Here is a 13,700-nt window from a genome sequence, read left to right as displayed (position 1 = left end):
GGGGGGGACACGGACATGCAGAGGGGGGGACACGGACACGCAGAGGGGGGGGACACGGACACGCAGAGGGGGAGGACATGGACACAGAGAGGGGGAGGACACGGACACGTAGAGAGGTAGGACACAGACATGTAGAGGAGCAGGACATGGACACGTAGAGGGGCAGGAGACGTAGAGCAGGAGGACATGTAGAGAGGCAGGACACGGACATGTAGAGGGGCAGGACACAGACATGTAGAGGGGCAGGACACGGACACGTAGAGGGGCAGGAGACATGTAGAGGGGAGGACATGGACACGTAGAGGGGCAGGACACGGACACGTAGAAGGGCCCAAGACATGTAGAGGGGGAGGACATGTAGAGAGGCAGGATACTTAGAGGGGCAGGACACGGACACATAGATGGGTAGGAGACATGTAGAGGGGTGCACATTTGGACCTGGAGTCATTGGAAGGAGTCATTTTGTTTCATTCGACATTTGGGGTAATCCTTGCGATATGGGTTACAGCGGAGATTGGGGCGTCCTTATGATCAGCATGCTGCTGCCTCCAGAGCTACTGAGCATGTCCTGTCCAATAGGAATATGCCATATGTGTGTGTGGTCGCCTATAGCCAGGAGAACACGCAAATACACACGGACACATTATAGGTAGTTATAAAATAATCTGCCGGAGCTGCTCGATTCTTCCAGACTGGGGGGGTTTGCCCTGGGCAATGCTCAGTGTCTGCCATCATCATCCTGCTCAAAGTATCTCAACATACAAATCTGGTGAAGGACAGGAGCGGCTCGAAACGTTGGGTTATCCAATCACCTCCTTAAAACCTTTCCTTTCCCGTTGGCTTGACCTCTGCACTTTCATCTCTGTCAGCTGAATATAGCGAAGAACGTTGGTGTCTGTGGAAACAGAAGAGTCTCATGTCAGTATTACACAGTGGCCATTCTAAACTACTGGTTGTCTGTAACACAGCAGGGGATCAGTCGCCCAGTGTCCCCCTGGGGCTGGGGGTTCTGGGGCTGAGGGTTCTGGGGCTGGGGTTGTGGAGTCTGGGGGTCTGTGACCAGAGATCGGAGGTGACCGTACCTGTAGGCTCCCGACTTCGAGCCTCCTTAAGATAGAGCAGGGCGTTGCCATAGTCTCCCAGATGGTAGAAGGCGATTCCGGCTCGGTATGTAGCTTTAAAGTTGCTGTTCTGTTTCTCGAGCACCTTCAGACAATATTCCTTCACTCGCTCGTAGTTCACCAACTCCGACTGCAGCAAACAGGCTGTGGGGCAAATACGGGGGAGAAGAAATATTACTGGGGCAATAGGGCAGAGAGGGGCACTTGTACAACCTGGCAGGCAAGACATGGTGAAAACTACATGGTATACAGACAGTACATGATGTACACTACATGGCGGACGCTATATAGTATATACTACGTGGCAGACACTACATGATGTATATTACATGGCAGACACTATGTAGTATATACTAAACGGCAGACGCTACAGATCGGACACTACAGATTGGACACCACGTGGCAGACGCTACACGTCAGTCTTATTGGGCCGCCCTTCAATGTTACCCCAGACCACGAGCAGCAGGTCGCACACCCAGATCTCCGTCATACACAAGTGATGGCGACTGCAGCTTTTACATGGGAGATGAGGCCTACAGATGGGTGAGGCGCACCACATTTGCTTCCTGTTCAGTTGACTCAAGTCGGACAAGTTTGATCCTTTTTATGCTCTTCGTTCTCTTCACACCCCGGAATATAATGGATGGAGACCTCAGGGAGGGCAAAAAATAAAACATTTCCCTTCCCCTTCCTTCCCCTTGCGGCGTCCGGCGCCCCCTTTCAGTCTCCTCGTTGCCCGGGGAGACCAGTGTGGTCTATGAGTGGGCCACAGCAATCACATGGGCCGAGCATCATGACACATGACACGCCCATGTGACCACTGTGGCCCAATCACAGGCCTCAATGGTGACCCGGGGCACATAACATCACCAAGGACACCAAAAGAGAGCGCCGAACGCCACGAGGAGGCCCAAGAGAGGCCCCACATGTTACACTCCGGGGTCTGAAGAGACATTTTAGTTCATCCGAGACAAGTGAAGTCGCCAATTATTAGATTTTGTTAAAAACTGAACATTTTGAACAAATCGGTTTCCTCATCTCTATAGAGAAGCCATCTTGTATGGAGATGTCAGAAATGTCTGATCGCTGAGAATCCCGCCTCGGACACCCGCACCTCGCCCTAGAAGTAACCTGCTGCCACTGACAGCCTCATTCACTGCAGACACCGGAGAGGACTCTCAGGGAAATGGAGGAGCCACGAAGGGAAGCAGGATACTATATAGGGGCTATAAGGGAAGCAGGATACTATATAGGGGCTATAAGGGAACTGGCATACTATATAGGGGCTATAAGGGAACCAGTATATATGTATGTATTTATTTATATATAGGAGCTATAAGGGAACTGGCATACTATATAGGGGATATAAGGGAACCACAATACTATATAGAGGCTATAAGGGAACCACAATACTATATAGGGGCTATAAGGGAACCATCATACTATATAGGGGCTATAAGGGAAGCAGGATACTATATAGGGGCTATAAGGGAACTGGCATACTATATAGGGGCTATAAGGGAACCTGTATATATGTATGTATTTATTTATATATAGGAGCTATAAGGGAACTGGCATACTATATAGGGGATATAAGGGAACCACAATACTATATAGAGGCTATAAGGGAACCACAATACTATATAGGGGGCTATAAGGGAACCAGCATACTATATAGGGGCTATAAGGGAAGCAGGATACTATATAGGGGCTATAAGGGAACCACAATACTACATAGGGGCTATAAGGGAACCACAATACTACATTGGGGCTATAAGGGAACCAGGATACTATACAGGGGCTATAAGGGAACATTATACTATATAAGGGTGATAAGGAAACGATGTAGGGGCTATAAGGGAACCAGGATACTATGTAGGGGCTATAAGGGAACCAGGATACTATGTAGGGGCTATAAGGGGACATGATACTATATAGGGGCTGTAAGGAAAGCAAGAAACTATGTAGGGGCTTAAGGGGACATGATACTATATAGGGGCTATAAGGGAACCAGGATACTAGGTAGGAGCTATAAGGGAACCAGGATACTATGTAGGGGCTATAAGGGGACATGATACTATATAGGGGCTATAAGGGAACCAAGATACTATGTAGGGGCTATAAGGGAAGCAGGAAACTATGTAGGGGCTATAAGGGAAGCAGGATACTATATAGGGGCTATAAGGGAAGCAGGAAACTATGTAGGGGCTATAAGGGAACTGGCATACTATTTAGGGGCTATAAGGGAACCACAATACTACATAGGGGCTATAAGGGAACCAGGATACTATACAGGGGCTATAAGGGAATATTATACTATGTAGGGGCTATAAGGAAAGTAAGAAACTATGTAGGGGATATAAGGGGACATGATACTATATAGGGGCTAAAAGGGAAACAGGAAACTATATAAGGGCTATAAGGGGACATGATACTATGTAGGGGCCACAAGGGCTCATGATACTATGTAGGGGCCACAAGGGGACATGATACCATGTAGGGGTCACCAGAAATGTGGTTCAGAAGACTAGAAAAGACATCAACTCCAATCAAACTTATATTTTGGACCATTTTAGTCGTCACTCAGCTTCCTAAAAACAAAGTAAAGAAAGTAAATTACCAACTTGCCCTAACGAGATGTTTTTTTATTTGGATTCTCTCTCATTTCTGTAACACGGTACAATTTACGGGTACAGCAGACTTGCCTATGGGAAAGCCACTAAAGTACAGACGGGCGCTTTCCACGTCTCTTCCTAATGTAGGGTCACACAGTGGTAGAGACTGAAGTCTGCCATGGCACCGGTACCGCCCCCTGCAGGGTGACACAGGAATATGACATGGAGTCTGTCCCTCCTACTGCAGGGTTGCTGGAAGGGCCCCTGAAACATGGAGTCTGGTCCTTCCTAGGGGGACACCCAGTATGGAGCTATCAGACATGTTCTTCATGGTTCCCCTGAGCGGTGGGAGCTCGTGGTACTCCGGTGCAACCGCCGGCACACAAGGGGTTAACAGTCATGCAGGACCCCTGAGCCCCCCCTAAGCTCCCAATTCACAGGGTTAATCTCTGTCACTTCCACATGAGTGCATCCTCCTCCCCCTCCCTCCTCCAGAGCCTCCACCACCTACCAGTCAGGCTGTCATAACACTCGATCTCTGTGGCCTCCACCCGCACCTTCTGAGCCTCCGTCATCCTTGTGCCAGCTCCGCCATTGGCCTTCCTCTCCTCCCCATCTTCATGGACTCCCTTCAGCACCAGCAGGGCCCGGTGATACTTGCCTATGGCATCCCGGAATTTTTTGTCCTTGTAGCAGCGGTTGCCTTCGGTCTTGAACTCCACTGCTTTTTGGATCCTGGCCTCCATCTCGGGCTCAGGGTTGGCGGGCAGTCTCCCACCCCCTACATTGCCCTGGTCTCCCATTGCCCTCACTGGGGGGGGTCCATGCTGGGGGTATCCCAGCGCCTTGTCCCTCTGGATGTACGTTCTGTGCATAAGGGATGAGCGGCAGAGATGCTGAGGATGCTGGAGGAGGAGGAGGAGGAGAGAGCGAGCTCAAGCAGTCCATCCCCCACTGCATTCTGGGTACCACAGCTGAGCCATCGCTTCTTAACCCCTTGAGGCTTCATCTATGGCAATAATTCCCAATACACCCAATAATCAGCATCACCTTCACTCTATAGCGCCAACATATTCCGCAGCGTTGTACAGAGGAGGACGGCAGACGGGTTTATATACAAATCAGAAGGCAAGAATCTAAATTAGTGATTAGATGCCCAGGACTCTGCGCCGGCCGCAGCTCTCATAGACCGCAACGGAGCGAGCCGCGAGTGTGAACATCTCCCTAATCCAGAATGCGGCCACTGGACATCTGCACATGGAGGGGGGGGGGGGGACGACACATTTCTGCATAGGCGAGGGTCTGGGGTCTGCGGTGCTGGCACTGATACAATCCCTCAACCTCGTAAAGAAAGAAAGAAATCACTGTACAATAATAAAAAAAAGTTGGAAATATAAAAGTAAATTAAAAAACTTTTTATATTCTCTGGTTTTGGTTTATTTGGTTTCACTTACATTACAGTCCCAGCATATCATCGATCCCTCCAGATAGATAGGTACTGTCACCACAACCAGCATATCACCCCAGCCCTGCAGATAGATAGGTTAGTGTCACCAGAACCAGCATATCACCCCAGCCCTGCAGATAGATAGGTTACTGTCACCAGAACCAGCATATCACTCCAGCCCTGCAGATAGATAGGTTACTGTCACCAGAACCAGCATATCGCCCCAGCCCTGCAGATAGATAGGTTACTGTCACCAGAACCAGCATATCGCCCCAGCCCTGCAGATAGATAGGTTACTGTCACCAGAACCAGCATATCACTCCAGCCCTGCAGATAGATAGGTTACTGTCACCAGAACCAGCATATCACCCCAGCCCTGCAAATAGGTAGGTTAGTGTCCTTTTAATTGATAACAGTGTTTTCCTCTTGTGAATCGCTGTCTCCATAGTTGAAATATTACAAGGGATTATGAAGATAATCTTGTTTCCCTTAGTCTTAACAGCGGCACAATTTGAGGTATTTCTGCCCCTGTGTGCTGTTAGGACAGGCAGAATATTTAATTAGCCAATAAAATACATGGCTTGCCCTATAAGAGGGCCCAAGCACCTCCCTCCTGCGTGTTTATACAAAAGTAATCGTAAACATTGCATACATTTATATACATAAAATATGATTCCCAAGGGTGGGAAATTTTCTGCCGCTGTTAGGACTAAGGAAAACAAGATTATCTTCATAATCCCTTGTTCCCTGTCGTCCGTACCAGCGGCACAATGTGGGGAGATAGCAAGTAATTCCCCTCTTCTGGGTGGGATCCCTCTACGACAGAGCTCAAGACAGTGTGAGCAAAGGCAGTAGAGTCCGCAACCCGGTACCTTAATTGATAATGTAGGATAAAGGTAGACTTGGATACCTATGAGTCCGCTGCACAAATCCGGTCCAGGAAAAAGCGCTCTGCTTTCTGCACATGAAGTGGATACTGCCTGGGTTGAAGAAAGGCTGGCAGAGATATCCCCTGGGAGGTATAAGCGACATTACTGGTCTCAGTGACCCACCGGGATATTGTAGCTTTAGAGGCCCTAAAGCCCTGGTTTTTCCCCTACAGGAGGCCACCTGAGCTGTTTGTGACCATCTCCCCTTTATACAGCTTCAGGCAGGTTGATCACTTGATCGGTGCCAGGTCGATGTCGAATTAAGGCCGGGGCCCCATGGGACGGAGATGCCACGATTTGCAGTAAGGGCAAAGTGGATGGGATTCTATCAAATCCTAAGCCCACTTTGTGGTAAAATCGCGGTATGGACACGCCGGCGTTCTCCCATAGGTATAATTGTAATAGAAAGTCCATGAGGGGAAAACTGCAAACTTTCTGTCTAAAGCGCTGTGGGAAGAGCCAGGATGTGCTGCCGCGCAGTTTTTCCTGTTTTCCCAATGGGGCCTTAGTTTAAAGGGGTATTCCAGGAATAGAGTATTGATGAACTATCCTTAGTTCGGTGGCACTCTGACCCCCATACCACATACAACTGAAGAATAAAGTGCCACAAGACATTGGAGGGGGTTTATGGCGTCGGATTCCCCCTGACCTGATTCGATGAGCTATTTTATAGGCCAGATCATCAGTATTGTACCCCTGGAACACCCCTATAAGGTAGAGGCTTCTATAAGAAGTTTCGGGACACGTTGCAGATACATAAAATGACTCTTTATTAAATTCTCGCCGTTTGCGGCTTTTTCAGGGTTTGTTTTGCAGGATTTACTTTACATACATTAATAGTTACTGACACTCGGATCTTCCTAAAAGCAAACACGCACACTCGGCACAAAACCACCAACACATACGTCTAAAATACATCTGCTGCGTTCCTGGCACATGGGAATGTTTATCTAGAAATTAATACTTGATATTAAAACAACCTTCGATATTATTTATTCCCAACCACAGAATCTTCTGCTTCACGTTGTCGTCCGGTCACATCACAGAATGGATTTTTTCCGGTACTTGAGCCCGTCGTGCTCTTCGCGTGACCGTTATCTCAGCACAGAGTCACTTATTGTCCTTCTTTCTGAAGGTCCCAAATTTTTATCTTTTTTTTTTTTTTTTTACAGTTTTAGGAAATGACCTGCCCCCGAGGACTCAGCCCGAGAGGGGTCAAGACATCCCAATGCAGTGGGCGAGGTGTTTGGCGTTGGCCATGGCCGGTCCGGTGCTCACCCCATGTCTTTGTGGACGGGAATATTTTAGCCAAGTGGATTTGTAGTCTGTGCTGGCGCGGAGGGCCGCCCGACCCATGAGCTGGCGAGGGGGGCTCAGATCGGCGTCACTGAAAGCAGAGACATGAGAAGAGCAGGTCAGTGTCTCCACATCAGAGACTGCGGCCGGGGTCTGAATGGTCCTACCTGTACGAGTAGAGCGCTCTTGGTCCCATCGGATCACAACTGACAGCTCCAGGTTCCTGAGATACCATCTGGGCCAACGAGAGGGCACCACATGCCAAGAGGGCCGGCTCAATGGTGGCGCCATCAGCTTCCAGTAGGGTCAGCTCCATCAAGTACATGGCAAGGTGCTCCACCTGGAATAAAGGTCTGTGTGTTTATAGAGGCAAAAATATACTGTGTGCTGTGAAAAAGTCATAGGCAGGTTTGGTAAAATTCCTCAAGGAACTCCAGTGATCCTGGAGTAAATGTAAAGCGCCGTTCTCACCGACAGTCATGGGGCTGAGTTTTTGAGGTACCTGGGAGGTGAAACATAACAGCTCGGGAAGACTATGTCTATACGTACATTCTCGGGACACTCCGCAGTGACAGAGAGGAGGCGCAGGAAATACAGGGGTTGTATGAAATGGAGCTGGAAGCCGAGGCGATGAAGGACCTTCCTCTCCATCTTCAGTAGCTCCTTCTTGCTGAATGCGTCCTCCATCATGAAACAGAGCTCTGCCGGCTGCAAGAAACAGCGACAGACATCAAGCACCAGAGAACTGTACCGCACCCGCTGCCTTCACACCTATGGGCGTACAAATTATAGTGGTGAGCAATGGGTCTGTCATGGGGTCCCTGAAGAGAGGAGGGCCCAGCTTGAGTTGACTATTCTCCCTTCCTACGCAGGCCTCACCTATAATCTGAACCTGCCTTCATACCATTGAGAAGTGAAGAACAAGTGCTTGGGCAAGAAGCCCCCTTAAGTCCCGCTCTGTGGGTGAGGTGGTGCCCTGCGCCCCCAGGTAAGTGTGGAATCTACCATGTCACCTCTTTGGGCGATGGACACCCATATATCCTCGTGTAAGACAATGAAACCTGGGTCCTAAATCCGTCATCCCCCTGCAGCCGAGATACAAAAACATCCATAAACATTTAATAGGGTACAACAGTAAGTGGTTAAAGTATAAACCAGTTTTGGGATAGAGGCCACCCCCTACTCACCTGTCCTCGGAGCACTAGTGTGTCCCACTGCGGTCTGGTCCAGCGGGGCCCTGGTGCTTCTTCTGATCGAAGTCCTCACCTCGCATGACCCCTGTGACCGCCGTGTCCTTTCCTTAGGCCGCAGATTGGCTTCAGTGGTCACTTGTGGTGAGAACCTCCGACAGAACAAGATCCCGGGAGCAGCAGGACCGGACTGTGGTGGAGACACCGGAGTATCGGGGACAGGTGAGTATGTTTTTTTTGGGTTTTTTTTTCCACCTTCATCATCTCCTACCACAATCGGTGTATCCTGGACAACCCCTTTAAGACCTGCCGCCTCCTCCTATGTAGCAAACCTTTGCTGCTTCCATTGCTCTGTCCCATTACTGTCTATAGGTTGTAAATTACAGTCCCCAAAATAACCAAGGACCACAAAACATTGCAGCAAACTCCTCAAGCCCCGGACAGACTACTGGGCATTGACCTCCCGTAACCTGTGCGCCCCCTACTGGCAGATCCCAATTATTGGCTACTCGTCTATTATTTCCTCTAATTCTGCAGGTAATACCCTCTACCTTGTAAGGTAAGTGCCCGGTGGCAGACAAAACGTGGGACAACACCAAGCAATTGTATCAGGGAGAGTCACAGAGATTTGGGTCTGACCTCCGGGATAAGCGTCTCCTCCATCTTGCAGGCAATGAAGAGGCAGCTGGCGGCGAGTAACTGGAGGAGAGTCGTGCGGATTTTGTGAACCTTCATGTAGGAATTCATTAAGTAGACGGCCAGATAAAGCGTCTCCTCCTGCAGGCCCAGATACTCCTGATCCCAGACAAGAAGAACATGTTACTGTTACGTTAGCGATGATGTCGCCTCCCGACAGAGAAGATTCCCAAAGCAGAATAAGATCGCACTAAGGCCGGGGAGACGCAACAAAAAAATCACCGCCTCAAAAACTTCCATCCCCGCAGATTTTCCGCCAATGCGCTGCTATCTGCCGGTCGTCTGCAGTGTTGATCCAGCGGAAGTCAAGAAACTTGAATCCTGGGATCAATGACTGAATACCAGACCCCTAGTTGTAGGTCCCATCCTCTCTGCTCTTACAGTAAAGCCCCCCTTGGTGTAGAAACCTTAGAGGACGCCCCACATTATAGTCCTGGCTCAGACGGGATTACTGTAGTGGCTGGACAGAAGATGCGGCCGATTCTTTCCATGGCCATTTCGGTTGTCTCTCCCTCTCACATCTACCAGTGTTAGGCCTCATTTTCCACTCCTACCTTCTACCTATGTGGATAGGGTTGTCTTCACTGTATTCATGACCTTAGTATCGCCTACATTGACAATCAGAAGGGCCACCATGGCCTTAGGGAGACACCTACATGAACTTGGACCAGCCAGTCCACCAGTATTGTCCTCATTTCTTTGGTCACAGCTTTGGGGACCTCGAGTGTCTGGAGGACACACGTCGACTGGCGCTTCTAGAAGGAATAGAAACAAGAACGTTGGACAAGGATGATACGTCTTGTGTTTGGACGCTTTGCATGTTTTTCTCACCATCATACTAGAGAAGACATCGATGGCGTATTCGCACTCATTGTACATGTCTAGCCTCAGCATGGTCCGGGGCAGGTCCTCGCACCAACACTCATTCAAAACTGGGCCTGAAGAGCTGATGGCCACAGGGATCTGATGGTCTGGAGCAGCTGAAGAAGTCAGGAGACCCTTGGCATTAGACTCGCCTGATGGAGGCCTGTAGTATTCCATAGACCAGAGGTCTCCATATCTCATTAGGATATTACTTTATATCGCGCTCACCTTTCCGTGATATCGGGCTGATCCCTGCAGTGACCGCAGGCTTGGAACACAGGAGGCTTTTCTTCTATATGAGGGAGAGCAGAGAACATATAAATGTCATGGTGTTGTCCATTCAGTGTTACACAACCATGCGCAGATCAGGATCTGAAGAGGCCCCAGGTAAGAGATTTTGGGGGACCCCTCTGTAATATTTAAAAAAGGCCACAGACTATTACAAGACAACAGATATTTTTTTTACGACATCTTTTATTCCCCCATGTAATATTAGGGTTATCGCATACCCTCTGATAGGAGACCGGCCGCTGCAAACCTTCCCCAGACCAGAAGACCCCACAAGGATCAGGGATTGATGGATGCCTTCACTGAAGCTTAGGGAGAGCCTGTCGTGCCCCACTCTACTGTCCACAAGGACCCAAAGCCAAGGTTTGACTGCCGCAGAAAGGGTGGCCATGGCTGATCATCAACAATCCTTCAGAACCTTCTATAGTGGACAAATACCGCCATACTGGGCTAAAAGTACAACTACCATAATGCCCGACAGCGCAGAAGTCTCTGGTCTTCCAGCATCAGGACTTCCAGTTAACCCTTTATAAAGTGGTGGGAACTCAATAATAAACCCCCCCCAATACCTCCTGCAGAATGTGGGGAGCGCAATCCAATCACAAAATGGAGCCCCACGATGGACACAATGGTGGAGCCGCCCGTCCTGGTCATGGTCTGGCCTCACTCACCTTCCTGCAGTCTTCTCTCTTGGGCTGGGTCTCTCCTGTGAAGTTCACCTTCTTGTCTTCTTTCTTGGAGACAATCCTATTGTTGTCCTTGGTCTTAAAGGGCTCTCTCTTTCCTTCCATCTGAAAGTGACAGAAGAGGTGGGTTGTTTTATGGCCATTGTAGGGCTTTATTTGGAATACACAATTGTACGTACGCCGTATGTTCATACCAGGACAAGCTCTGCTCATACGGCCTAGCAGGTTATATGGACGCCATTGGTCCGTGTCAGTAATGTGTATGGCTGTATTCACACTGTGCAGTTACATTTCATCAGAAAACACTGAATGACACTTTGATGGTATTTTGGCAGTTTCTGAACTTTACAGGTGAAACGTTAAATAAATCAGGAATCTGCACCAAAAACTGCTTCTGCACTGTGCGAATACACCCTAAGGCTTTATCCACACCAACACCAAACCTGGTCATAGTAAGAAGATATGAAGGCAGATTTATTAAGACTGGGGGGGCTGTAATGAGAAGGGTCTCACATCAGACATTGTCCTCCCTCTACGCCATAGAGAGATGGATAACCCCCCCCCCTCCCCCCATTGATTTCACAGGAGTAACATGAAACTCCTGGACCTCAAATTCTGTACCAGTCCCCCAAATATAACGTATTGTCTGTAGTACTGGTCTCTTCATATTGGGAAGAAACACCTTATTGGCCCCTTAGAGACCCCCTGCACCCCCCCACATCCTAAGGATCTAGGCGAGACCGAAGCTGACCACAATATCTATTCTCCTGTCCTGCGATGGCGGTCACTGACCAAAAACACAGGGGGGGTCAATGAGATCCAGATAGGACACAAGTGCAAGGGATGAAAGCAGCGGAGACCATCGAGTCACCCCCAGGTCACAAGGACGGCTAAGGCTGAACCGCTCCCCAGATCTCAGCGACCGGCGAGTGCATGGCATGAACCCCTCACAACACGGAAACCCCATAGCACGGACCCCCAACATGTGTCCTCTCCTACCTGTGCTGTGGGACGGCTCCACACTGATTGACTGAGATTGGGGCTGAAGCAAAGCATTGTGGGTACCTATTTAGCACTGGTTGGGGTAAACTATGGGGCGGATCACCAATGCTGAGAGTAACCCCGTCCTCAGGTTATACTATATGGCACTTCAGGGATTGTATAACAAGGCGCCATTGATTCCTCTCTGCCCAGACTGTCTGATAATCCGATAGAGTGAGGAGTCGCGAGAAGACGTGGAAACAGAAGACGTGAAAACATGAAGACAGAAGACAAGAAGACGCGCTGGAACCATGAATGACACCAGTGACCCTGTGGATCTGCAGCTGTTGTCCGAGCCTCCACCTCTGCTTGTATATACAATTCCCTTTCACGCTGGTTGGCGCTCAGTATACGGCATGCCCACTGTGTATAATGGCCGGCACCATTACATTCAGTGTCAGGGATTGGGGACTATTCACACGACCATCATCTGTTGTCACGGACCGTCACACTAGGTCATGTCCTATTTTTATCCGTTTTTGAGATTCGTTCATACACTCAAATGTTCAGGGGATCCATGAAAACGGGCAACCCTCGGGTACCAGACGGCCATGACAGAAGGATGTTTTTCATGCCCATTTTGCACCTCGGTCACCTAAGCCGTGTTACATAGAAAGCGGCCCATGTTCTGTACATACATCTACAGCCCAGGGTCACACTAAGGGTCCACCAAATTATATGACTCTGAGGACCCCTCCCGCAAACCAAAGGATCTCTGAATTTGGGGGTCTTCTCCTTGACCATGATAGTGCTAGCCTGGGCCGCTGGGGGTCCTTGGTGGTCCAGTCTGCAGCCACTACACACCCAGGGCCAACCATCTCACCCTGCGATTCCAATCCGAGGACGCGGATTACTGTGCACAGATTGTCGATGATTCTTACGGCATTTACTCTGGAGAGAACGTCATTAAATATTAGATGAAAAGGCCCAGACGAGAAGATTCCCCTGTAATGTCACAGGTCCCCAGCAGGGGGCGGCCTTGCACCAGCACAAGTATAGTAGGCACAAGTCACACCCCAAGCTGCGGCTACAGGACATTTACATGAGACGACATCATCACATTTATAACCAGATCGGCAGCGAGGATACCGCAGGTGTGCCATACCGTATCCCAGCTATAGGTGCCGCATAATGTAGAGAAGCCGTCACTGCAAGACCAGGACAGTTCCAGCTCCAAACTCCTCTGTGTGAACACACCCCAACTGTAGTGCCAAAGGGGACACATAGTACCTAGAACCCAATAATCACCTGACCAGATAGAGGACCCTGTATAGTGAATACTGCACCCGGTCATTGTCCTATTCCAGGGGTCAGTAACTTTCGCTCCTCCAGCTGCTGCGAAACAACTCCCAACAGGCTCCGCTCACTCTGACAGGAGTACAAGGAACAGTAGAGCTAGTAGGCATGCTGGGAGTTGTAGTTTTACAACAGCTGGGGTGCTGAAGGTCACCGACCCCTGTCCTAGTCTTTGTTTTTTGTTTTTTTTTTAACTATAGAGACAGCGCCACCCTTGTCCACAGGTTGTGT

General features: G+C 49.4%; 2 protein-coding genes across 2 annotated transcripts; both read right to left on the bottom strand.

The window, feature by feature from the left end:
* Positions 1-455: 455 nt before the first annotated feature.
* TTC9B (tetratricopeptide repeat domain 9B) lies at positions 456-4,696 on the bottom strand. The gene is given in 4 exon segments (XM_075260398.1): positions 456-895; positions 1,083-1,265; positions 4,248-4,665; positions 4,667-4,696. Coding segments are annotated over 4 exon segments (726 nt in total). The 3' UTR covers positions 456-800.
* Positions 4,697-7,327: 2,631 nt separating this feature from the next.
* On the bottom strand, positions 7,328-12,917 carry CCNP (cyclin P). Its single transcript, XM_075260891.1, has 9 exons — positions 12,879-12,917; positions 11,118-11,237; positions 10,387-10,450; positions 10,126-10,274; positions 9,951-10,049; positions 9,238-9,393; positions 7,958-8,116; positions 7,576-7,748; positions 7,328-7,499 (listed from the first exon to the last, which is right to left on the bottom strand). The coding sequence occupies exons 1-9, from the start codon at positions 12,915-12,917 to the stop codon at positions 7,328-7,330; spliced, it is 1,131 nt and encodes a 376-aa protein (XP_075116992.1).
* Positions 12,918-13,700: the final 783 nt, after the last annotated feature.

Source organism: Leptodactylus fuscus, chromosome 11 (assembly GCF_031893055.1).
Source record: "Leptodactylus fuscus isolate aLepFus1 chromosome 11, aLepFus1.hap2, whole genome shotgun sequence".
NCBI lineage: Eukaryota > Metazoa > Chordata > Amphibia > Anura > Leptodactylidae > Leptodactylus > Leptodactylus fuscus.
The sequence above is the reverse complement of the archived record's forward strand: the minus strand, read 5'-3'. Positions and strand labels throughout refer to the sequence as shown.